This window comes from Chiloscyllium plagiosum, unplaced genomic scaffold, assembly GCF_037043375.1.
Source record: "Chiloscyllium plagiosum isolate Xiang-an unplaced genomic scaffold, Cpla_swu_hap1 HiC_scaffold_10, whole genome shotgun sequence".
NCBI lineage: Eukaryota > Metazoa > Chordata > Chondrichthyes > Orectolobiformes > Hemiscylliidae > Chiloscyllium > Chiloscyllium plagiosum.
The window spans coordinates 90,587,282-90,614,830 of NW_028270148.1; the positions used below are offsets into that span (position 1 = coordinate 90,587,282).

General features: G+C 44.6%; 1 protein-coding gene across 1 annotated transcript in view; it reads right to left on the bottom strand.

Annotated features, from left to right (window-relative positions):
• Positions 1–1,061: 1,061 nt before the first annotated feature.
• The window catches only part of LOC122552992 (solute carrier family 22 member 3-like), a 43,108-nt gene continuing 16,620 nt past the window's right edge, over positions 1,062–27,549 (bottom strand). The window contains exons 7-11 of the mRNA XM_043696347.2: positions 25,359–25,573; positions 19,675–19,783; positions 18,103–18,215; positions 1,400–1,499; positions 1,062–1,305 (exon numbers count right to left, since the gene is read on the bottom strand). Coding sequence (XP_043552282.2) covers positions 1,251–1,305; positions 1,400–1,499; positions 18,103–18,215; positions 19,675–19,783; positions 25,359–25,573 — 592 coding nt within the window. The 3' untranslated portion in view covers positions 1,062–1,250. The remainder of the gene's footprint in view (positions 1,306–1,399; positions 1,500–18,102; positions 18,216–19,674; positions 19,784–25,358; positions 25,574–27,549) is intronic.

Genomic DNA, 27,549 nt, shown 5'->3' on the forward strand with positions numbered 1-27,549 from the left:
TGCTCTGTAACAGGTCCCAGGAATAAATCCTCTCCATCCCTACTGCAGTCTTTCTGATTAGAGTGACCTTACTCTGGTCAATTCTCTGTTCTCAGATTGACTTAGGATGATTCTGATCAGAAAGACTGCAGTAGGGATGGAGAGGATTTATTCCTGGGACTCGTTACAGAGCATTTGGTACCTGTGTTGAGGTGCAACCGAATACAGCCACGATTTGCTGGACAGGTCAGTTTTCTTGGGGTGAAGTAATAATCAAGTGCCTGTACAAGGCCTAAGTGCAAATGTGAACTCTCCCATGCAGACTAATTCATAACAATTGCTTTTTGACTGGAAGAAGATGTCACAAGGCAGTGAAAGTGCAAAATATTGAGTAATTCTTCAACTGAGTGATGCTCTTTGTTTTTAATTGGCTGTGTGGACTGACCTGACAGTGTAGACAGTTTTTTGAGCAGAGCTTCATGCAACCAGATTTCTAGCTCATTGTAACGGGTGCATTCTGCAGTCCTTTGCACTATTTCATTATAATCAACCCTGATTCCATTATCTGAATGGGGAAAAATGGGAAACAACTTTTCCATGTGTCCTTATGTATTTTGCTGTGCAAATTTATGCGTCATTCTGTGCCAAAGTTCAAACAGATTTTTAGAAAGTGCGATGTTTGGTATTTAAACAAATATATTTAGTTTTAACATATACAGAATGCTTATGTTGGTTTTGTTTTATTCCATTTCAATACCTTCAAATATTTCAATTCTTTCCTTTTTGGCACAATTAGTTTTTAATATGAAACAAAAAAAACTGCAGAGACTGGAAACCTGAAACCAAAACAGAAATTGCTGGGGAAACTCAGCAGTCTGGCAGCATGTGTGGAGAGGAAACAAGGGTTTTCTATAACCTTCTAGAAACATGGGTTCCTGATCCGGATAATTTAATGTCATGTTCCTATCTGTAAGTTGGAAATGCGAGATTATATATTTATTAATGTTCACCATATCAGTTATAATGGGCAATCTATTACTGTCCATGTCGCAATTCAAATTTATAATTCAAATAAAGCACAATAGGCATCCAATTGATTTATTAAGAAATAGATGCTTTTGCCAGTTCAATTCAATCTTTTGCACAAAACTCGGCCAGCACAATGAAGATAATTATTTGCACTGTAACTGACAAGTAAGGATTTATTGAATTTTGATTTGATATTCAATAACAAGGGATTTTTCTTCCTCTATTAGTTTTCTTTCCATTCTCTAGGTGGAAATGCTGAGGTTGATCATCTCTTTGTATTCATCTTGGTCATAAAGCCTGCAGGTAGAATGTGGAAGAGAGTGTGAACCGTCTGTTGTAGTTTGAAAAGAAACAAAGCGACCTACTCATACATGATCACATTGGTCGTTACCGCATAATATTTTCCACATCGTCGACCGTTTGCAGTAGTCTCGTGCCCTTTGTTTCAGGTAACAGCTGCATCAGACCACCAGCTACCAGAGATAGAGCACCTGGAAGAAAATGGAAGCCAATTACAATACACTGCTTTTGCTACAATGTTTTCCACAGTTTGATCATGTGGAGAAAACAATTTCCCAGTCTTTGTTTGAAAACTTGCATCATTGATTGAAAGGTTGACTGTAAGTAAATGCCAGTCGAAACATAGCTGTCATAGGTTAAACAAAATAGGCACTGCAAGTGTCAAGGCTCCAGTGGGAATAGTGCACCGGAAATCAAGTCCCACTATTCTCAGTGGGGTTATCACAAATGTAAAATATAACCAATTTAGTCTCCAGAATGGATAACGCCTAGCTGTAACCATGGACTATGATAAAAGAAACTTGCATCAGGTGTCATCAATGAACGAGAGACCAAAAACTTACTATAACAAAGTTAAAAATCACACAACACCAGGTTATAGTCCAACAGGTTTAATTGGAAGCACACTAGCTTGCGGAGCGACGCTCCTTCATCAGGTGATCACCTGGTGAAGGAGCGTCGCTCCGAAAGCTAGTGCTTCCAATTAAACCTGTTGGACTATAACCTGGTGTTGTGTGATTTTTAACTTTGTACACCCCAGTCCAACACCGGCATCTCCAAATCATGATTACTATAACAAAATTATCCTCTATCATGTGACAAAACAAATTATAATTACTAATACAAGTTAAACTGTACCTGCTTTAAACCGAATCATTTGTTCAGACCAGAAGACATAAATAGCCTTCTTAGGAATATTGTGCCTGAAATTACACAACGTCTGTGATTCCAAGTTCAAACCAAAAGTATGGAATGAGATGATTTTCCCCAGTTTTATTTGTTTTTTTTTTGGCAGTGATGTTATATTCTTTTTAACTCTGGTGAACCTCAACTCCAGAGTCAACCAGTTGGACCAAGGCCTTGACTTGAATTAGTAATTATCTTTCCTTTCCCAATCTCATAGGGTATTATTTAATTTCCAATAAACACAGACAGAGAGGGAGAAAAGGATTCGGCTTGCTTACAAGCTTTTAGAAATCTTATCCCAACTGCTTCCCAGTTCTGTGATAAACTGTTCTTAAACAAACATTTTGCTGGTCAGCTCCTTCTTGTCAAGATATTTGGTGCTGGTGTGTCTCAAAAATATTAAACACAGTTCCAGCAAATGAGTTCCACTTTCCTTCAAGTCATTGAAGAAAGCTAATTATACAAACTTCTATTTTACAGTTCATATTTTCAAATAAGATATCAATAGTCCATATCTGCCTCCCTCTTGGAATGATAAAGTGCCATTTTAAATGCAAACAAGACACACAAAAAGGAATTATATTAAATCACCTCACTCTTCCTTTCTACAGGGTTTATACAATTTCTCATTGTATTTTCAAATTATTAACTTATCCCAGTACATTTACATTCTTCATAATATGTCTCAATTACATTCTTCATTCCAGCAAAGTGAACAATCCTGACATTATAAGGTTGAATTCGTAAGTTCCATTGAAATAGTCCTTACATATTGATTTTTGCAAAAGCAATTGGATTATTGTCAGCACATGTTAGTGCTTCTTTGGGGTCTTGATGGATACAAATTTCACAATGTTTAAGAGCCAGTATCAATCCCAAAGTCTCCTTTTCCACTGTAGAATATTTCTTCTGATGAATTTCTTACTAAAGTACCTAACAAGTTACATCATTTTGCAATAAACCGCACCCACACTGAAATCACTAATGCCAAATTGCCATTATCAAAAGTTTACAAAAATCAGGTGTGGCCAATACTAGTTCATTAGAGTGGCCTTCAGCTTTCCGAAACTCATTGGCTCACCTCTGGCCCTATCATTGTTACCTGTTTTTGCAATAAATCTGTTAATTTATTAGTTTATCATGTTATTCTCAAGCAAGTATTGGATCTCAATTTCCATATGATGGTTCTCTTTTGGATTTAAATGATAGGAATGTTGGTTCGTCTGTATTGATTCCCACACAGTATCGGAGTTGGGATGTCATGTTGCTGCTGTACAAGACATTGGTTAGGCCACTTTTGGAATACTGTGTACAATTCTGGTCTATCCGCTATAGGAAAGATGTTGTGAAACTTGAAAGGCTGCAGAAAAGATTTACAAGGATGTTGCCAGGGTTGGAGGATTTGAGCTACAGGGAGAGGCTGAACAGGCTGGGGCTGTTTTCCCTGGAGCGTCGGAAGCTGAGGGGTGACCTAATAGAGGTTTATAAAATCATAAGAAGTATGGACAGGGTGAATAGCCATGGTCTTTTTCCCAGGGTAGGGGAGAATAAAACAAGAGGGCATTGTTTTAAGGTGAGAGGGGTAAGATTTAAAAGGGACCTGAGGGGCAACCTTTTCACGTAGATGGTGGTGACACAATCACCCGATGAAGGAGCGTCGCTCCGAAAGCTAGTGTGCTTCCAATTAAACCGGTTGGACTATAAACTGGTGTTGTGTGATTTTTAACTTTTGTACACCCCAGTCCAACACCGGCACCTCCAAATCGTGTATGGAATGAGTTGATAGAGGAAGTGGTGGAGGCTGGTACAATTATAACATTTTAAAAGGCATCTGGATGGGCATATGAATAGGAAGGATTTGGAGAAATATGAGATGAGATTAATTTAGGATATTGGATTGGCATGGATGAGTTGGACCGAAGTGTCTGTTTCGGTGCTGTGCAACTCTATGACTCCATCTAGTGTATGATTACAGATCTCCTTCAATTTCCGATCTAAGCTTACTCAGTCTTCCTGGAAATATAACAGTACAATGTAATAACTGTCCCATTCTTTTAGTTTTGACCAACTGGATTGGAGGAAGGACACTTCTGAACTGTTTATCTTTTCTTTTGCCTAACTGCTTACCGTGTCTGCCGTCCTCTATTAATCTTACCACAAAGTAGACTTAATTTTTGTTATCTTTCTCTCCACTTTGATATTGCTTGAACATGTTTATCTAGCGTAACCTATTCTTTTTTTCTGTAATCTGGCCTACCTGCCATAAATCACTTTATTCACACCTTGTATGAACCAGTGAATCTCACTTTCAAAGGTTCACCTTATAACACTAACACTTCACCTCCTGTTTGAAATGATCTAGCTATTGCAGATCTGTCCACACATTCATCCATCTGTGGAGTTTTTAAATGTTCCTGTGCTTTTGTACATATTCATGTGAGCCTGTCTAAAAACATAGCCATACAATCCAACACTGAAGCTTTGTTCCTTTTGCCTTAAAAACCTTTCTTTAATCAATTTAATTGGACCTCTTATCCTGTGACCATAGATCAATTAAATGCATTAGGTTAATTCAGGGAACATCTGGAAGTAATTAATCTAATGTAATCCTTTGTCCCTATCCTGTGGGTATCCATGTCTCAAACATTGTCTGAAGCATGTGATGGTATCTCTCTGCAGCTCCCTGGGTTTGAGGATAATAAGCAGTTAATGTCAATTATTTTATACTCAAATTGCTGATGGTGCCCTGAAAAGTTTTAACATCAAGCTGGAATTTTAGTTTTTTTTTCATTAGATAGTCCACAATGAATAAAAAAAGAGAACTGAGTTTTGGCACAAATATAGAATCGCAAAATGTTTACAGCAGGGCAGGAGGCCATTCAGCCTATCATTCCTGACCAGCTTTTCAAACCAGCATCACGACCTAATGGCAACCTCCTGTTTTTATCTCCATACCCTTGCTGTAGTGATATGCCCAAGTAATCAGCCAATGCCTCAATTGAACCTGCCTCTGACATTTCCAGGCCATACCTTAACATCTTGTTACACCGAAAAGGTTTTCCCACCCACATCACCCTTCTCCTATTGCACATCACTTTCATTCTATGCCCACTGATTCTTGTTCCTTTAGGAGTGGGAATGGTTTATCCTATCTACTCTGTCCGGCCGTGCTCACGAGATTGAACACTTCTACCCAGGCTTCTCTCAACCTCCTTCTGTCCCAGGAGAACAGTTGCAACCTCTTCAGTCTGAAGTTTTTCAATCCTGGAATCATTCTTGTAAATCAATCCTATGTTGTCTCTGATGTCTCACATTGTTCCTACAATGTGGCACTCACAACTGTGCACAATGCTCCTTCTGAGGTCTAACAAGCATCTTGTACAAGTTTGACATCTCCTCCTTACTCTTACACTCTGTGTCCTTTGTGAGGGTTTGGCACTGGGTGTACTTAGGAGTGGCCTGGTTCCTCCAGTAGGAAAGCTCACAGTTGAACAAGAGAGAATAAGCCACATCTTCTGCTGTGATTGCCAAGCCTGTGATGAGAGAGCTTGTGGCTAAACACCTATGGTTTAACTCGGCTATGGTTCTTGCTTTAACTTTTACATGAGCCGGCATCTTCGTGCTTGTAGTAGGTGCATCCAGAAAGAAAGCATGTGACGACTTTGCGAAGAAATCTGAATGTGTGAAGGCATTTGAGACCATGAGGGATGCTAATGTATTAAGATGGTGGCAGTGGAACAGCAGCGCAGCCTGCAGGATCCTCAGCACAGGAGCCGGTTCCTCATCTACTCCGTTCACCTTGACTATTTTTCTTTTCTTTCTCTGTTTTTACATGTTTCCAATTCGTTTCGATACTGTAGTTAATATCAAATTCATCCACCCTACATTTAATCAAACTGAGACCTTCTCATGTGTGGCCGTCTGGAGTAACATTGCTTCCCAGTGTGGTGGTCTCAGCCCTGGGGAGTGGTCTCTGATGGAGCAGTGTGACCCGGGTGTGGTGGTCTCGGCCCTGTGGAGTGGTCTCTGTTGGAGCAGTGTGACCCGGTGTGGTGGTCTCGGCCCTGTGGAGTGGTCTCTGTTGGAGCAGTGTGACCCGGTGTGGTGGTCTCGGCCCTGTGGAGTGGTCTCTGATGGAGCAGTGTGACCCGGGTGTGGTGGTCTCGGTCCTGTGGAGTGGTCTCTGATGGAGCAGTGTGACCCGGGTGTGGTGGTCTCAGCCCTGTGGAGTGGTCTCTGATGGAGCAGTGTGACCCGGGTGTGGTGGTCTCGGCCCTGTGGAGTGGTCTCTGATGGAGCAGTGTGACCCGGGTGTGGTGGTCTCGGCCCTGTGGAGTGGTCTCTGTTGGAGCAGTGTGACCCGGTGTGGTGGTCTCGGCCCTGTGGAGTGGTCTCTGTTGGAGCAGTGTGACCCGGTGTGGTGGTCTCGGCCCTGTGGAGTGGTCTCTGTTGGAGCAGTGTGACCCGGTGTGGTGGTCTCGGCCCTGTGGAGTGGTCTCTGATGGAGCAGTGTGACCCGGGTGTGGTGGTCTCGGTCCTGTGGAGTGGTCTCTGATGGAGCAGTGTGACCCGGTGTGGTGGTCTCGGCCCTGTGGAGTGGTCTCTGTTGGAGCAGTGTGACCCGGTGTGGTGGTCTCGGCCCTGTGGAGTGGTCTCTGATGGAGCAGTGTGACCCGGGTGTGGTGGTCTCAGCCCTGTGGAGTGGTCTCTGTTGGAGCAGTGTGACCCGGTGTGGTGGTCTCGGTCCTGTGGAGTGGTCTCTGATGGAGCAGTGTGACCTGGGTGTGGTGGTCTCGGCCCTGTGGAGTGGTCTCTGATGGAGCAGTGTGACCCGGTGTGGTGGTCTCGGCCCTGTGGAGTGGTCTCTGTTGGAGCAGTGTGACCCGGTGTGGTGGTCTCGGCCCTGTGGAGTGGTCTCTGATGGAGCAGTGATCCGAAGGCCCGGTGATCCGAACAATCCAGTGATCCCATGGCTTGGTGTTTTAACTGTAGTTCTTGGTGGCGGTTTTCGTCGGAGACTTTCAGCCCAGGTTTTCTGCTGTTCTGGCTTTGCGGATTTCATCCCACTGTGTCGTTGTCCTTGTGGATGATGGTCCCAATCCGGCTGTGTGCATCGTCCCATTCCGGCTGTGTGTATCGTCCCATTCCGGCTGTGTGCACCGTCCCATTCCGGCTGTGTGCATCGTCCCATTCCGGCTGTGTGCATCGTCCCATTCCGGCTGTGTGCATCGTCCCATTCCGGCTGTGTACATCGTCCCATTCCGGCTGTGTACATCGTCCCATTCCGGCTGTGTGCACCGTCCCATTCCGGCTGTGTGTATCATCCCATTCTGGCTGTGTACATCGTCCCATTCCGGCTGTGTGCATCGTCCCATTCCGGCTGTGTGCATCGTCCCATTCCGGCTGTGTGTATCGTCCCATTCCGGCTCTGTACATCGTCCCATTCCGGCTCTGTACATCGTCCCATTCCGGCTCTGTACATCGTCCCATTCCGGCTGTGTACATCGTCCCATTCCGGCTGTGTACATCGTCCCATTCCGGCTGTGTGTATCATCCCATTCCGGCAGTGTGCCTCGCCCCATTCCGGCTGTGTACATCGTCCCATTCCGGCTGTGTACATCGTCCCATTCCGGCTGTGTGCATCGTCCCATTCCGGCTGTGTACATCGTCCCATTCCGGTTCTGTACATCGTCCCATTCCGGCTGTGTACATCGTCCCATTCCGGCTGTGTACATCGTCCCATTCCGCCTGTGTACATCGTCCCATTCCGGCTGTGTGCAACGTCCCATTCCGGCTGTGTACATCGTCCCATTCCGGCTGTGTACATCGTCCCATTCCGGCTGTGTGCATCGTCCCATTCCGGCTGTGTGCATCGTCCCATTCCGGCTGTGTACATCGTCCCATTCCGGCTGTGTGCATCGTCCCATTCCGGCTGTGTGCATCGTCCCATTCCGGCTATGTACATCGTCCCATTCCGGCTGTGTACATCGTCCCATTCCGGCTATGTACATCGTCCCATTCCGGCTGTGTGCAGCATCTCTTGATCGACCAGGAGATTTTAACTGGACTTCGAATAACTTTGTCTTAAATTTACTTTTTGTAACTCATGAGTTTATTTCTGTTATTAATATAGGTGCCATGGTTTGGCGAATTGTAACAGTTTTCATCGTGTTTTTCTTGTAAATGATATATATGACAATAAATTTTTAATACTAAATTCTAAATGAAAATTCTAAATTCTAATCTATTGGAAAGTGTGAAACTAAAAAGCAGTTTGTTGCCAAAAGGAATATTGGGATGAGTGGCAACATTGCTCCTTTATCACACACTGGGGAAATGGTAATGAAAGGATATGCTTTACCAACCTATCCCTGATTAATAAATAAAACATTTAACTCTCTGAAACAACACCCAAGAATGCTCTATGCTTTATTAACTACTCTCTCCACCTGTTTTAACAACCTCAATGATCCGCACACGTACACACACCGTCCCTCTGTTCCCTTTGGCATTGTCCCCCCATTATATATTGACTCCTAATATTCTTCCAATCGATGTGCATCAGCTCACACGTTTCTGCATCTGTCACTCCCTGCACCAATCTGTCAATGTCCCTTTGGAATTCCATACTGTCCTCCTCATCGTTTTCAATTCTACCAAGCTTCATGTCATCAGCAAACGTTTGAAATTGTTCCCTGCGCAGCAAGGTCCAACTCATTAATTTGTCAGGAAAAACAACAGTCCTAATTATCTTAGCTGTAGAGTCATAGAGATGTACAGCACGGAAACAGGCCCTTCGGTCCAACCCGTCCCAATCCAATCTAGTCCCATTTGCCAGCACCCGGCCCATATCTCTCCAAACCTTCCTATTCATATACCCATCCAGATGCCTTTTAAATGTTGCAATTGTACCAGCCTCCACCACTTCTTCTGGCAGCTCATTCCATACATGCACCACCCTCTGTGTAAAAACGTTGCACCTTAGGTCTCTTTTATGTCTCTCCCTTTTCACCCTAAACCTATGCCCTCTAGTTCTGGACTCCCTGACCCCAGGGAAAAGACTTTGTCTATTTATCCTATCCATGCCCCTCATGATTTTATAAACCTCTATAAGGTCACCCCTCAACCTCCAATGCTCCAGGGAAAACAGCCCCAACCTGTTCAGCCTCTCCCTGTAGCTCAGATCCTCCAACCCTGGCAACATCCTTGTAAATCTTTTCTGAACCCTTTCAAGTTTCACAACATCCCTCTGATAGGAAGGAGACCAGAATTGCACGCAATATTCCAAAAGCTGCAATTGCCTTTAAATGAATAATGTCTGAGAGATAAACTGATGAGCTGCATTTATTTTCAGTAATTTTCATACACAATCTACTAATCCTCAATTGAATAGTTCTTCAAAACATGGAGGGTATTATGGTTTGAAAACACATTAAGGTTTCACTACTGCCTGACATGTGCAGCGTGTTTTACAGTATTGTAAAATCTGGGTACTAACACTCTGATGAACAACCACACATTCCTCACCTGCAGATCTGTGAAGGGTGTCTTCGCTTCCTCACCACAACTTCATACCGAGCAGAATGGTATTCCACAATATCTTTCATCCCAATTCCAGAGCAAACTGGTTAGGTTTACTTGTTTAACCTCAAGCTGCTTTCTGAACTTCAATTAAAGAAGACATATTTCATGAATTATCCCCTTCCTTAAAGAAAGTTTTGGCTATGTCTGTTTGTGGTATTACTTTGACCTCTCCTCATGGACTTGGTTTAGTTATTGCTCAAATTGCTACACATGAGGGAAAAATACCTGGAGCTTGTTCTTCTAACCGTTCTGTCTCTTAACCTCACTTAGACATTCTGTGCTGAGAGGTGAACCTAATAATTTTCACTCTCACCAAATCATTACCCAGAAATAAGTTAACTCCATCCGCAGGTAATTACTGAACTAGTCCATTACCACTGTTCCAGACATCAAGTCACATTCCAAATGCACTTTGTACAAATGTGTGTGCTCCATTTATAATGCTACTTAGGACTTTGGCTTTCAATATACTCCCAAAAAAGAAAAAAAACTAAGACATTCTCCTGCAAAACAGTTTGCATAGCTCCTGTTTCATTTAAGATAGTTTTGGGTTTAGCTGTATTATTTGAAGAAAAAAAGGTTATCTTCCCTTTTGACAAAGACATTTCATATCTCTCATCAAACTTATTCACCTCACCTGCACTTATAGTAGTTTTTATCCTCCACTTTCCTGATTATAGCCAAAGCTACAATTTGATCTGCTGCATTTTCTTTGTGTGTTCTCTTCTCAAATTCATTCTTATGAACTCCATTAAGTGCCATGGGGTTCCCATTCAACTTCCAGCATTCTGAATGAAAGGGTCCCACTCTGTCAGAATGGAAATACTTCAGGCCGCGGTTCTCACTTCCACATTCAGTCCCTTTCTTCCTGATGCATTCCCAGATGTCTCTTCTTTACCCAAGCTACTTGCCTTCCTTTCTACTCTTCCACCTTCTATCCTTCTTGGGTTTACAGGGGTGACAGAAAATACATTTAGTTTTACAGATCAGCTCATGATTATTATCCATTGCTGCTACCTGCTTTGTAGCTGCTACCTTCTGGTCTGCGCCATAGGTTCCAGTTATAAAAAATTAGTGAGTTTTTAAATTCTTCAAAAAGTCTGATTTCTCTAAGCGTTTCAGACATGGTATTTACCCCTAATGTCCATTTACACTGGTAAAAATTATTTTGTTTTACCCTTTCAAGTTCAATGCAGATAAGACAATAGACAATAGGTGCAGGAGTAGGCCATTCAGCCCTTCGAGCCTGCACCGCCATTCAACATGATCAGGGCTGATCATTCCTAATCAGTATCCTCTTCCTGCCTTATCTCCATAACCCTTGATTCCACTATCTTTGAGAGCTCTATCCAACTCTTTCTTAAATGAATCCAGAGACTGGGCCTCCACTGCCCTCTGGGGCAGAGCATTCCACACAGCCACCACTCTCTGGGTGAAGAAGTTTCTCCTGAGCTCTGTCCTAAATGGTCTACCCTGTATTTTTAAGCTGTGTCCTCTGGTTCGGCACTCACCCATCAGTGGAAACATGTTTCCTGCCTCCAGAGTGTCCAATCCTTTCATAATCATATATGTCTCAATCAGATCCCCTCTCAATCTTCTAAACTCAAGGGTATACAAGCCCAGTCGCTCCAATCTTTCAGTGTAAGGTAATCCCGCCATTCCAGGAATTGACCTCGTGAACCTACGTTGCACTCCCTCAATAGCCAGAATGTCTTTCCTCAAATTTGGAGACCAGAACTGCACACAGTACTCCAGGTGTGGTCTCACCAGGGCCCTGTACAGCTGCAGAAGCACCTCTTTGCTTCTATATTTGCCCAGGCAGCTTCCTTAAATTTCAAAACTTTTGGCTCAGGAACTTCAGGAATAAACTCATCAGACCCAGAGCAACCTTTATTTTAAAATGTCATAATTCACAGGAAAGTCCTCTGATGCATAAACTTAATGCACTCTACTTAATGTACTCAGCTGTTTTGTTTTGCTTCATTTTCAAATGAATGATTCCACATCCTTTTCCTTAACTTTTAATTGTGTTGCCTTTGAATTAAACATTACTTTAGATTGTGGCGAAGCTGTTCTCCATCTGAGTTTTTTTTCTTTTAATTGCAATCTTCTAAAGCTATATTCCTTTTCTTTCCTCCCGTCTATTCCCCTATGTAATTCAATTTCCAGCCTCTCAAATTCCCTTTCCACGTTCCTTTTCCGACCTCAGGGATTCTCACTCTCTTCCTCTTTTTCTCTCAAGCTCAAGTCTCTCCATCTCCATTCTTTCCAAGTGCAATGTTCTTTCCTTTTCTGTCTCTCACCCACGCTACCTCAATCCCTTTTCATGCTGAAGTTTCCCTAACTGTAACCCAATCAGAATGATGTCCAATGACTCACTGTTTGGAATACCTAATCACTTTTGTATTTGCACCAGTCCCAAGACCTGTGCTAATATGTTCATTACCTCTGCCTTCCTAGTTTTTGCAGGGAATTCCACCTTTACCCACTTTGCCAATTCCACGGCCTTTAACTTTGTTAATTCTTGTAAAAGAGTCAGCTCTATTTCCTTTAAATGGGGGATAGTTTTCACTGCTTCCAATGCTACCTTAAGGAACAGCATGACATCTTGTTTCTGTCCTTTTATCCTTTACCAATTAATCTTATCCAATATCACACTGTCTATGTTTAAAGATCCTGGATCTAACAGCTCAAACTCTTGTCGCAATCCAGGTGGGAATAGTGCACTGGACGTTAAACCCGACTTTTCCACAAGTTATGATGAAGTATGAATTATCACCAATTTAATCTCTAGGATGGTGTTAGCCAGAGGCTGCTCACACATAAAAACAGCAGCTTGTGAACTGAAGTAACCCGAGCCCCAGCCATTAGCTTGTGCTGGGTGGAATTAGCTCGACTCAGAGGAAAGCAAGGGAAGTGACATAAGGTACAAATCCTTATTTGGTGGAAGGGTAATGAGGTAATGCTAGCAGTGCCTTAGGCCAGATCCTATAACAAAAGGTCACAGGCTTGACAGAGCCAATGAAAGCGAGACATCACAGTTCAGGAAGATAAGGATCAAGGACATAAATGAAGGATTCCGGGTATGCAGCCAGCGAAAACTCCAGAGATTAACAAGAAAGGAAAGTTGGAAGCGTGGAGAGTGCAGCGAGGGATCGCCCAGCCAGCGTGAACTCCTTTATATTCTGTGACTGTTCAGGGAACATCAGAGAAGCCTAGTGTGTGTGGATGTAGATTTTCGGCTTGTATGGATTGCGTGCTTGCTTTTAACCCTTTCTTAACCAAATGGTGTAAACTCATAAAGCTAATTGTTAGTTGATAGAGATTTGACACTTTGCCTCTGTGTGCCCAACCAATAACTGTTGTCAATGCGGCAACCAGGCAACAATGGTTAATGTCTGACTGACCATAATCTGAGAAAAGTAAGGAAAGCAACGAACTAGAACACCAAGGATGGAATCTTACATATTTTGATGAAGACTAAGTTGCGTGCAGTTTTTTGGAGACATTCTACCTGTGAAGCTTAACAGGTACTCTCACTTGGTACCTTACCAAACTCGCTTTGTTAATTCATTAATCTTCGGAGTCTCTGACTTCCAATTTCTGTCCCATCTTTTCACGTGCCATCCTTGGAACAATGCACCTTTCAGTGGCTATCCTAGAATTCATTGGTATCTCTTGCCCATGCACCACCTTTGAAAATCTGATGTGTACCAGGGCGAGCACTGTCAATTTGGAGTTGCCCTGCACAGTTCCTGACGTTTGGCCCAGACACAGCAGACATGAGGGAGATCTGCACTCCACTTCCCTGGTACTGTTTCTTTCGCAAGAATTTCCTTTTCCTACTTTTGTTCTTGACTAATTAGCATTTTTGGAATACTAATAGTCCACCCTGAACACTGATACAAACTTTGGAGACAACGTTTGGTTAACTTTGGTTAACTTTGGAGAGTTAACATTTTGAGTCCAGAGACCCTTGTTCAGAACTGGACTGGATTCCTTAACTCTGCTTTCTCTCCACTGATGCTACCAGACCCTGATGATTCTCCAGCAATCTCTGTTCTCGTTTCACATTTCCAGCATCTTTGCTTCAGCTTAATGATGCCAAGCTTCGTGTGCAGTTCTGGTTACCTTGATATAGAAAGGATACTATTAAACTGGAGAGGGCGCCAAAAGGATATGGGCAGGAATGGAGAGTTTGAGTTATAGGATAGGCTGGGATGTTTTTCACTGGAGTATAGAAGGTTGAGAGGTGATTTTACAGAAGATTATAAAATCATGGGGGAGCAGAGATAAGTTGAAAAGTAAAAGCCTTTTCCCTAAAATGTTGAAAACTAGAGGACATATTTTTAAGAGGAGAGAAGAAAGTTTTAAAAAGGCAATGAGGAGCAACCTTTTTAAACAGAGAGTGGTTGGTTTGTAGAATGAACCTCCTGAGGAAGTGATGGATGCAGGGACAGCTACAGCATTTAAAAGACATTTAGATAAGTAGATAAATAAGAAATGTTTGGAGGGATATGGGCCATGCGCAGGCAGATGGGACTAGATTAGTCTGGGAACATGGTTGGCATGTACTAGTTTGGCTGAAGGGTCTGTTCCATGTTGTATGATTCTATGGCTCTATGATTCTTCCAGTTCCTGATTCCACACTGTTATTTTCCCAGCCACGTTCACTAGGGGACACACATTCACTTTGGAATCTCTATTGCTCTTCATAGATATTTAAAGAAGCTCTTACTGACCATTTTCAGGTTATTCTCTCAAATTTAGAGGGTTGAGGGCTGATCCAATCGAAGATACTAACAGGAAAAGACAGATAAGCTATTGCCACTGATTGGGATTCTAGAACCAGGGAATATGGTCTAAACTTAGGGCCAGACCATTGAGGAGAGATGTTAGGAAGCAATTCTACATCCAAAAGATGGTATAGATTTGGAACTTTCTCCAACAGATGGCAGCGGGTGTTAGATCAGTTGCTCATTTTAAACCTGTGACAATAAATTTTTTTGTTAAGTAAAGAATCAAGGGATAAGGCTCTTATAAGGAGTTAGGCCACAGACCACCAAGATCTTATTAAATGACAGAACAGGCTCGAGGGGTTGAATGACCTACTCCTGTTCCTGTGTTCCGATTTGCTATTTTATCTTCAAAGTTTACTTTCTCCCTCCTTACTTCTTTTCTCGGTTGATTTTGTTAGCTTTTGAAAACTTTCTCAATCCTCTGTCTTACCATTAATCACTGCCACACTGCATATATTTTTTTCTTTCAATATGATATCATCCTTATCTTCCTTGGTTGACCACAATTGTCATATCCCATTCCTAGAATCCCTTTTTCTCACGGAATATGTCCATATTGTGAATCAGGAAGTACTTTCTTAAATGTCGGCCATTGTTCCTCAACCAGCTTCTTTGCTAAATTCCTTTCCTGTCCACATCACTCAATTCTGTCTCCATTCCTTTATAATTTGGTTTAGCAGCACAGTGGCTCAGCGATTAGCTCTGCTGCCTCGCAGCGCCAGGGACCCGGGTTCGAGTCTGCCCTCGGGTGACTGACTGTGTGGAGTTTGCACATTCTCCCCGTGTCTGCGTGGGTTTCCTCCGGGTGCTCCAGTTTCCTCCCACAGTCCAAAGATGTGCAGGTCAGGTGAATTGGCCATGCTAAATTGCGCGTGGTGTTCAGGGATGTGTAAGTTAGGTGCATTAGTCAGGGGTTAGGGTAGGGGAATAGGTTTGAGTGGGATGCTCTTCAGAGGATAGGTGTGGACTTGTGGGGTGAAGGGCTCGTTTTCACACTGTAGGGTATCTATGGGTTCTCAATGGATTCACTGTCAATTCCGACTCATGTTTTTTGTTGTCAAACAGAATGCTAAGCTCTATCATGTTATGGTGAAGGGCTTCATCACATTCCTGATGAAGGGATTTTGGCTGAAACATCGATTCTCCCGCTCCTTGGATGTTACCTGACCTGCTGTGCCCTTCCAGCACCACACTCTTGACTCTAATCTCCAGTATCTGCAGAACTCACTTTCGCCTCTATCATGTTATGGTCATTGCTTCCCAGGAGATCTTTTATGGATTCCTTACAGTATGGAAGCAGGCCATTCAGCCCATTGAGTCCATTCCAAAGAGCTTCCCAGCCAGACTCCCACCCCTACCCTATCCCTGGAGCCCTGCATCTCCCACAGCCAATCCACTCAGCCTGCGCAGCCCTTGCCATTATATCATGGCCAATCCGCCTAATCTGCACATCTTTGGACTATGGGAGGAAACCGAAACACCTGGTGGGAACCCACACAGACATGTGGACAACATGAGAAATCCCCACAGACAGTCACCCATGGTTGGAACCAAACCCAGGACCCTGGTGCTGTGAGGCAGCAGTGCTAACCACTGAGCCACTATCCCACCCTGTTTCAATCATAAATAATTCATTTAACCTACCCCATTATGCATCATCAGAACATTTTGATTTGTTGTCACCCAAAGCAGATATGCCAGTCCAAAGGATAGTAGCAAGTGGGCACCATTCCTCCAGTAATATGTCTGAGAATGTGAAAATATCTCATTCACCACCACAAGGACTACCATAGACAGTGAACGAAGGTGTCCGATTTAATCAATAGGTTGAAGTATAAATGCAAGGTGTTGCATTTTGGTGGGTCAAACCAGGGCAGGACTTACACAGTCAATGGTAGGGCCCTGGGGAAGGTAATAGAACAAAGAGATCTAGGGGTACAGGTTCATAGCTCCTTGTAAATGGATGGAAATGTGTTGCTGGAAAAGCGCAGCAGGTCAGGCAGCATCTAGGGAACAGGAGAATCGACGTTTCAGGCATTAGCCCTTCTTCAGGAATGAGGCCTCATTCCTGAAGAAGGGCTAATGCCCGAAACGTCGATTCTCCTGTTCCCTAGATGCTGCCTGACCTGCTGCGCTTTTCCAGCAACACATTTCCATCTCTGATCTCCAGCATCTGCAGACCTCACTTTCTCCTTGTAAATGGAGTCACAGGTAGACAGGGTGGTGAAGGAGGCTTTCGCCATAGTTTTCATCAATCAGGGCAGTGAGTATAGGAGTATATAACATCTTGTTGCAGCTGTACAAGATGTTAGTGAGGCCACATATGGAGTACAGCATACAGTTCTGTTTGCCCTACTATAGAAAGGATATTATTAAACTAGAAAAAGTGCAGAAAGGTTTTACTGGGATGCTACCTGGACTGGAAGGCTTGAGTTAGACGGAGCGACTGATAGGCTGGGACTTTTTAATCTGGAGCATAGGAGGCTGAGAGTGACCTTATAGAGGTTTATAAAATCATGAAAGGCATAGACAAGGTAGATAGCCAACAGCTTTTCCTCTTGGTAGGGGAGTCTAAAACTAGAGGGCCTAGGTATAAGGTAAGAGGGGAGAGATACAGAAGGGTCCAGAGGGGTAATGTTTTCACACAGAGGGTGGTGAGTGTCTGGAACAGGCCACCAGAGGTAGTTGTGGAAGTGAGTACAATTTTGTCATTTAAGAAACATTTAGTCAAGTACATGGATGTGATTGATATGGAGGGATATGGATCAAACACAGGCAAATGGGACTAGATTAATTGTGAAAACTGGGTGGCATGTCCAAGTTGACCCAAAGGGCTTGACTCCATGCTGTAGACATGAATGACTATGACTCTGCGCTTCACTTCAGATGTATCAGTAGATTGAGAGCACAGATTTGTTTATAGGAAGTGGAGATGAGCCGAATATGATTGTATTGGAGCCAGACCAACATCCACAAGTTCAGGACACTTCATAAAAAAAGAAATTGCCTGGTATGAACTTCCATGATTCTGCACTAAAAGAAAATGTCTGTTCCAATTGAAAAGTAATTATCTGGTCCAGGAATCCACCATACTACAAGAAAGAAAGTAATTACTTCAACACAGCAGCTTGGCTCTCCCAGTTCTGTAATGGGTCACACATTGAATTCAATAATAACTTCCTCCACAAAGGACATCTCAGAGATAAAGGATCATCTAGCGGAGTACCAGGAAGAGACCATTCAGCCCTCCCAGTCCATTCTATCACTCAGTAAGGTCATGGATGATTCATATCTTAATGCTACCTATCCATTTTGGTTCCTTAATCCTTAATGCATTTACCTAACAAAAATTGAATAAGTTTAGTTCTGCCATTTTCAATAGTAGTTTATTGAGGTTGCCTCCAATGTAGTTTTAACTTCTTAGGGAGAATTGACTTAATAGTTCCGTTCTCCAAAAAAATGAATAAAATGGATTCATTCAGTTAAATCCTTTCAAAAGGCTCACCAAAAATAACCAGAGGTAGTTCGCTCCAAAGGATGGCCGATTTGAAGAGCACAAACGGTGCAGCAATCCCACCGATGGCACTCAGGGATGAACAAACCGAAACACCGAAATTCCTGTTGTTTTAAAGCAACAACAAATACTTCATTAGCATTTTACACTGAGAAAAGAAAGAGCAGACAAATAAAATGGAACCGAAACAAAGAGGTGAGAGAGAAGCAAATGGTGAGAGATTGAAGGACAAGGTCACAGATAGACAAGGAGATGAAAGATAGAAAAGAGCAGATGAGGGAAGAGAGTCAGAGCATCAGCAGCATCAAGATGGCAGGAACAGGAAAGGTGGGGAGGATACGGCTGAGGGTTGGTAAATCAGGCTGCCTTAACGAAAAGTTGGGTTTGTATTCTACTCAATTGTGTTGCACTCTGCCCTTCGACGGGACACAACCTGTTCTCTGCCCCAACTGAATCTGGGACATTTCCCGCAGCAGGAACCCCCGCTGAACTGAAACCCGCTCTTCGATAGGAGACTCTACCCTGAACTCTACCCTGACCGAATCTGCAGACTTCCTGGACCTGGACTCACACCCTTCCGAAAATGGGTCACTTTCCACACTGGGAAATGTTTTAAACAGAATCATGACACAATCAGCTTCCTGCCCTTCGATGGGACATAAACTGTTTAATCTTCTCAGAAAAAAAAGGTACTGCTACCTTATTTCCTTCATTTCTCCAGCAAACCCTCCTGAATACAGCCTATTTTGTCATCTTTACTATTCTCTTTTTACCTCAGGAGTGACACACTATTAGTTCACTCCATAGAGTTATTATGGTGCAGTGAGGGCCATTCAGACCGGTCCTAGCTGCACTCCAGTGGCACAGAAAAACCTTGCCTTTTTCTCTGTGGACAGGAGAAAGGCAAGAAGGGATTTTTGTCGTACTGTCCAAATTTTGGGGGATTGCAAAAGAGTCAATAGGAATAAATGTTTCTGCTGGCAGGAAATTCAGTAATCAGAGTAATCATAGAATCTCTACAATGTGGAAGCAGGCCACTCAGTCCATACCAACTCTCTGAAGAGCATCCCACCCAAACCCACACTCCCCTGCCCTATAAACCTGTACTTCCCATGGCTAATCCATCTCGCCTACATAGGCCTGGACACAATGAGACAATTTAACATGGTCAATCCACCTGACCTGCACATCATTGGACTGTGGGAGGAAACCAGAGCACCCGGAGGAAACCCACGCAGACACGGGGAAGAACATGCAAAACTCCGCGCAGACAGTCGCCTGAGGCTGGAATCGAACCTAGGGACCCCTGTGAGGCTGCAATGCTAACTACTGAGCCACTATGCCATCCCACAGGAGGAGGTGGATGAGGGGAGGATTTTCTTTCCAATTTGCAACGAGCGATGATTCTGGAATGCTCTGCCTGTAAAGATTGAACCATTAGGGTTAGAAAACATCTCTCAGGGTATTGGAAACATTGGAAAGGGTTATGGGTACAAAACTGAAATGGCACATCAATCTTTTCTTCATTCAATGTACAAACATTAAAAAGGTTTTATGAGTTACCTTATTGATGTGGGTTGTAGCTCATTGGTCACAAGGAAGAGGATACTGAGTGACATAGTTGTCCCACATCTGCCCAATGTGGCAACGGCACTTTTGAGCCAGTGCATATCTTTGAGATGAAAAAACAAAACTGATATAAGAATGTCGAGTGAAACGTAGAGATTGTAACACAGCAGAGCAGTCAGTCACTTTGGGTACATGACGTCCATTGAACACTAACCACACCCTTCCAATTGAATCAAACCTTTAGGAAAAGCTCCACATCTGGGGAGACAATATTTGCCTAAAACCTAAAGCAACCATCAAAACACCTCAACATCAAGTTTATTTGGAAGCACTAGCTTCATCTGGTGATGAAGGAGCGTCGCTCCGAAAGCTAGTGCTTCCAGTTAAACCTGTTGGACTATAACCTGGTGTTGTGTGACTTTTAACTTTGTACAACCCAGTCCAACACCGGCATCTCCAAATCATGATCAAAATACCTGATTTTCAAAACATATCTCAACATTCTCTCCAGTCTTTTTTATGCTGTCTGCGGTGGAAAAATCAATCACAAGGGATTTTGATGTAAAGCAGTCTTCTGCCTTCTTCTCAACTTAGCAGAAAACTGTAACTCCGGGTCCACCAATCTTTTTTTTCCTTGAGATTCCTATCTGAAAGCATATTCACTGCTTGTTGTTCTCTCTTGAGCGCAGATCTGACCTGCTGTTAATTCTCTTCAATTATGTAGGTAAAAATGTTTGACAGTTGAAAGAGACTTAACTAGCAAGTGTTGTGGTAAGTGAAGGGAGTACACAGAAACATGGCATTGGACTGGTATGTACAGTTTGCCAATGTCAATGCCAACCATGTACCAGATTTGGCATTGCCTCCTAATAACCAGAGTTCACTTTGCCTCAGTACATTCAGATAGCAGCCAGGTTTTATATCAACACATTTTAGAGACTAGTATCCAAGTGACTGCGCAAAGAAAAAACTCATCTTGATTAAGATGCTATGGTTTTCCATTCAGACATAAGCCGCAACAGGAAAATAATGAGATTTGCATCGACCTAGGCCAATTACCCCGAACTCCTGATGTCAACCACATTAATTGAATGACAATATCCTCTCAGGATCATGAACACAGTACTGACCAGGAATTCACCCCTTGGTACGGAGAGATGAGGGGTTGGGTCATACAGCACGGAAACGGATCCTTCAATCCAACTAGTTCATGCCAACCAAGTTTCCCAAACTAAACTAGTCCCACTTACCTGCTCCTGACCCATATCCCTCTTAACTTTTCCTATTCATGTACGTGTCAAACTGTCTTTTAACTGTTGTAAATGTATTTGCATCTATCACTTCTTCCAGCAATTCATTCGACATATGAACAACCAGCTGTGTTAAAACTGTGCCCTCCAGGTTCCTTCTAAATCTTTCTCCTCTCACGTGACAAATATGGCCCCTAGATTTGAACTCCCCTAACCTACAGGAAAAGACCTTTGCTACTTGCTTTACCTATGCCCATGTCGGATGAGATTTTGCCTCCTGCTTAAGGGAACTAACTATCAAAAAGCTGAGATCTGAAACATTCCTAAAGGGCTCCACCGTTTCAAGGCTGTGAAAGTACATCCCAATAAAGTTAGACAGAGAAAGGGGACATTGTTTGCAAACCAGCTATGTGACCATGTAAGGACAGAGACCCATACCATTAACAGGATACAGGAACTGACTCTGCAACTCCACTCACTGGTGATTGAGCGCCAGAGACCTTCTCTGATCAGCTATAGGAAGAGCAGTCAGACAGATTTTACAAGAAGTAATGGAACATTAATGATCATTGCAACCACCTTCTCCTCTTTGTGTAAAAGTGGTCGAGCATGTTAAAGCATCAATGATGATAAGGCAGCAGAGGTCCCTTCCAGGTCAGTCCTCATCTGAAAGAAATGCATTATTCACACCCTTATCTACCAAGACTTCAATAAAAGCTTGAAATGAAATGCAATTGGTTGGTTCCTGTACCTTTAAAGATATCCTTCTTTATGTCTCCAAAATGGTGGCAGAGTAAGACTCCTGAGGCAGGGCTTGTACTCTCCATGCACTTCTTTTCTTTTTACCCCCTCTCTTTTCATGATTTTCATCTTTATCTTTTTACTTCTTGTCTTCGGGAGGCGTCGACAATGTCCATGTTGAAAGCCAGCACTGATTCCCGGCCTCAGTGTGGGCTCAGACTCCCGGCCTCAGTGTGGGCTCAGACTCCCGGCCTCAGTGTGGGCTCAGACTCCCGGCCTCAGTGTGGGCTCAGACTCCCGGCCTCAGTGTGGGCTCAGACTCCCGGCCTCAGTGTGGGCTCAGACTCCCGGCCTCAGTGTGGGCTCAGACTCCCGGCCTCAGTGTGGGCTCAGACTCCCGGCCTCAGTGTGGGCTCAGACTCCCGGCCTCAGTGTGGGCTCAGACTCCCGGCCTCAGTGTGGGCTCAGACTCCCGGCCTCAGTGTGGGCTCAGACTCCCGGCCTCAGTGTGGGCTCAGACTCCCGGCCTCAGTGTGGGCTCAGACTCCCGGCCTCAGTGTGGGCTCAGACTCCCGGCCTCAGTGTGGGCTCAGACTCCCGGCCTCAGTGTGGGCTCAGACTCCCGGCCTCAGTGTGGGCTCAGACTCCCGGCCTCAGTGTGGGCTCAGACTCCCGGCCTCAGTGTGGGCTCAGACTCCCGGCCTCAGTGTGGGCTCAGACTCCCGGCCTCAGTGTGGGCTCAGACTCCCCGCCTCAGTGTGGGCTCAGACTCCCCGCCTCAGTGTGGGCTCAGACTCCCCGCCTCAGTGTGGACTCAGACTCCCCGCCTCAGTGTGGACTCAGACTCCCCGCCTCAGTGTGGACTCAGACTCCCCGCCTCAGTGTGGACTCAGACTCCCCGCCTCAGTGTGGACTCAGACTCCCCGCCTCAGTGTGGACTCAGACTCCCCGCCTCAGTGTGGACTCAGACTCCCCGCCTCAGTGTGGACTCAGACTCCCCGCCTCAGTGTGGACTCAGACTCCCCGCCTCAGTGTGGACTCAGACTCCCCGCCTCAGTGTGGACTCAGACTCCCCGCCTCAGTGTGGACTCAGACTCCCCGCCTCAGTGTGGACTCAGACTCCCCGCCTCAGTGTGGACTCAGACCCCCGGCCTCAGTGTGGGCTCAGACCCCCGGCCTCAGTGTGGACTCAGACCCCCGGCCTCAGTGTGGGCTCAGACCCCCGGCCTCAGTGTGGACTCAGACCCCCGGCCTCAGTGTGGACTCAGACTCCCGGCCTCAGTGTGGACTCAGACTCCCGGCCTCAGTGTGGACTCAGACTCCCGGCCTCAGTGTGGAATCAGACTCCCGGCCTCAGTGTGGAATCAGACTCCCGGCCTCAGTGTGGAATCAGACTCCCGGCCTCAGTGTGGAATCAGACTCCCGGCCTCAGTGTGGACTCAGACTCCCGGCCTCAGTGTGGACTCAGACTCCCGGCCTCAAGGTGACGTTCGGTTTGGGAGGACTGTTACTCTGAAATCTTATTTCCCTAATTTTCTAATTTATTGATGGACTTTTTATTTCTTAACTTTTCTAACTTTTTTCCCTAAAAATTTGTGCTCAAGAATCTGTATCAAGATATCTTGACACCTAATGTGGTGCCATAACTGGCTACTTGTAAACTTTTCACTGTACTCACGTGAATACATGTGACAGTAAAACTAATTTCTAATTCCAGTTCTAATACATTGCTTTGTCTAATTAGCAACATGGGTTTTTCAGACTCTTGGGTGTAATATTCCCCTCCCTGGTCTGGTGTGAGTAATATTAAGGTAGGAAACTGTGGTGAGAATTTTTAAAAATCAAAATCTTAAAGTTAAGGAGAAGTTTTGTAATTTTCCCTTCAATGGAAATCTTAGAATCTCACCATTGAATGGCTGCCGCCTTATTTTATTCATTGGCATCTTAACAAAGCCCAAACCTGCCTTATCCATCGGCCACTTCCAATTCTCTCCTTCCCTGAGAAATTAGATGACACACGCTCCCAACATGTAAATCCAAACAGGTAAATAACAACAATCTAACATGTTCCGTACACACCAGCTTCATAGACCCTTCACCCCTTGCAGGTTGGCATCGACAAATCACAAGCCTCCCCATATCACCATGTCAGCTCTTGGTCCGATGTACATGTCAGTTCAGCCCTTCCACAATTTGCCATTGAGTGCAGGGTCAAAGATGGCTTGCATGCTTCTGTCAAGTAACTTTGTGAAATACAGTGAAATACAGACCTCATGCATCTGCACAGGATACATCTTAAGGATCGCTTTTTGCATTCGCAGCACTCACTAACTTTGTACATGTCTTATTTTGAGTTGCCAGCCTCTGTCTACTTCGCATTGCCCTCTCCGCATACTGACACAGAATTCAGCACTGAATTACGGGCTTACAGCCTCTTCATCTCATTGTGCTTCAGTGCAGTCATTGTTGGGAGCACTAAACATGCCACTGTGTGGCTCCACGCTATATCAACGTCACATCTGCAGCATGTGCCAAGAGTTTATGCTGCATACGGTCTACATGTGTTTCACAAAAAGGGTGATGTGCGAGAGTTGGAGGGGAGCAGTCCATAGCGGGGTCAAGACAGTCAGTCAGAGGGTACTGCCATGCTCAAATGAGGCACACGTCTGAGTCCAGTTCAGGAGTTCGGACATAGTCAGGAAGTTGGCCTTCCACCATCTGGGGCTAAGCGCACAGACAGTCCCCCAGGTCAAGTGCAACCATGGCGGGGATTACAGCAAAGTCACTCAGGGAGCTGTGGAGACATCAGTTTGGGACTGGGTCATGCTCTGTTAGGGTTGTCCTGTCAAGTCAGTCTTGGAGATTTGCTCAAAAATATCGCGTAGCAGTCCATGGAGTACTGGGGAAAATGGACAACTAAAGACTGGGCTTGGACATCACTGGAGTAGACTACTGAGGGAATGGGGGTGGGGGGGGGCAATTGGAAATAGCAGGGTGGGGCCCGCATAGTGAGTAGGAGGGACCTGGGAGTTATGGAAGGCTAGGGGTGGTGGAGGAAGGGTCACACAGGTCATAGTAACATTGGCATCTACATACGGAGGGAGTAAAGCCAAGAAGGACAAGGGGAATTTGAAGGTCGTGGGCTCTGGTGGAAAAGTGGGGCTATTAATATTAGTATAAAGGGGCTGAATTGTAATGAAGAGTGGCTGGAAGGTCCTAGGGTCCATAGAGATGACAACACAAAAGGGGGGGAGCTTCCTGTGTCATAGGTGGAGCACAGTGCAAACTTCAGCTTTCTCCCCCTCTCCTTGCCACATCATGTCCATCTGAGCAATCAGCCAATGAGAGCATTGAACCTGCCTCCAGGGCGGGGGGAGTGTATTCTATTTCCTAACTACTAGCTGGGTGAAAACATTTCTTCTCATATCACATTTCCAACGATAATACAAGGAGCCTGTCAGCTCCATGTCCCACTATACATTTAGTACAGGAAGGCTGAAGCTCTGCCTTAAACAGTGACCTTCTGAATAAAGAGCTGAAACCTATTCCAGGCATCTGTTTCCACATTGCGAAAAGGGCTGGTTCAAGGAGATGATTGAAGCTCAGCAAAACCTGAGGCTTCGGTTTAACGTTTCTCTCACAAGTTCCAGGAATCAGCATTTCTGTACAGAATTGTTGGGCCCTTACCGAGTGAAATACATGCCGCCAATAGACACAAGGTTCCTGCCAGTATGTTGGAGATCAACGCGGGTCTGCGCCGTCCAAAACGATCGACCATCAGAATGCCAAGAATCGTTGCTAAAAGTTCCACTGCACCCACGACAAAGAGGTCTGTGTAACTGTCACCTCCTTGGATTCCTAAACGCAAGATAAGCCCAAGGTACACCAAACTGTTTGTGAACCTGAAAGATAAGGATACAATAGATATAACAACTCTTGCTCCTCTGAACCTTGGACACTGATTACATTCACTGAGCACACTCCCTGCTAAAATCAGAACACAATCTATTTTTAATCTCTTGAAAGCTCCAATGAGGCTCTACAAGAATGGATTGGACAGAAATTAAAGAGACTTTTTACCCTAAGCCTTTCATAGCTGCTCATGCTTAGAGGCTCATCAACACTAATGGCCAGTCCTCATTAAGTAATGAGGGTCGAAACTGTAGTGCTGGAAAGGTCAGGCAGCATCCGAGAAGCAGGAGAATCGATGTTTCAGGCAAAAGCTCTTCATCCTGATTCCTGATGAAGGGCTTATGCCCAAAACGTCGATTGTCCTGCCCCTCGGATGCCACTTGACCCTGCTGTGCTTTTCCAGCACACTTTCGACACTGACCTTCAGCATCTGCAGTCCTAACTTTCTCCTCATGAAGTAATGGGGCATTGCCATTTAGACCAAGTACCAACTTCAACCAGAATGTGACCCTGAGTCTACAGGTTGTCGTTTGGAGCCACAGCCAATGGTCCCTTCATCAATCAGCATGTGTGCCCTCTCCCCTGAACACTGCGCTTCCTCCAGTCCCAAATGATCGTTAGGATTTGGTGGTTCGCCCAATGAAAATCCTTCAGGTTTACTAATTACTTTTTCATATTCACTTCCAGTGTTGGGGAGGTTGGCAGAGCATTTATCACCTGTCCCGAATTCCCCTTGAGTAAGGAATAAAGTCACTATTACCCTACCAGACCATAGGGCTGCTCTCTCCTTAGAGAGAGGGAGAGAGACAACTGATGGTGGTTTAACCCGAGGTCACTACACCTCAGGCACGATGGGGGTTGAGGGAAGCTGGTTGAGAAGGAGAGACTATCAGAGGTAACCTCAGCCGGTGCAGGAGTTGAATCTATGTTGTTTGCATCATTCTGCATTACAAACCAGTCATCCAATCAACGGAGTGAACCAAGCTTGAAGGTGGTGACAAATCACCTCAGCATCATAGAGGCACAGAGATGTACTGCACTGAAACAGACTCTTCAGTTCAACTCATCCATGCCAACCAGATATCCTAAATTAATCCGGTCCCATTTGCCAGCACTTGGCCCATATCTTTCCAAACCCTTCCTATTCATATACCCATCCGGTTGCCTTTTAAATGCTATAATTGTGCCAGCCTCCACCACTTCCTCTGGCAGCTCATTCCACACACCACCCTCTGCATGAAGAGTTGCCCTGAAGGTCCCTATTAAATCTTTCCTCTCTCACATTAAACCTATACCCTCTAGTTTTGGACTCCCCAACCCTGGAGAAAAGACTTTGGCTGTTTGCCCTACCCATGCCCCTCCTGATTTTATAAACCTCTATGAGTTCACCCCAAGCCAATACTGCTCCATGGAAAACAGCCCCAGCCTGTTCAGCCTCTCCCTATCGCTCAAATCCTGGCAACATCCTTGTAAATCATTTCTAAACCCTTTAAAGTTTAACAACATCTTTCCTATAGCGGGGAGATCAGAATTGTACACAATATTCCAACAGTGGCCTAACCAATGTCCTGTACAACCGCAACATAACCTTCCAACTCCTGTAATCAATGCCCTGACCAATGAAGGCAGACATACCAAACGCCTTCTTCACTATCCTATCTACCTGCGACTCCACTTTCAAGGAGCTATGAAACTGCACTCCAAGGTCTCTTTGTTCAGCAACACTCCCCAGGACCTTCTTGAATACAACTGAAAACCTTTCTAAGCCATTCCACGGTGCTGTTAAAAGTGAACCATATATTGTCTGGATCTGGAGTTTTATATATAGGCCAGATGGGATAAGAAAACCAGCGGATCTATAGTGTTGGTACCAACCTAAAATTTTCTGGTTTAGCTGAAATGAAATGAAATGAGAAAAAGTGAGATGAAATCTGGTCTGTTCAAATGTCAATGGTCAGATGATGAC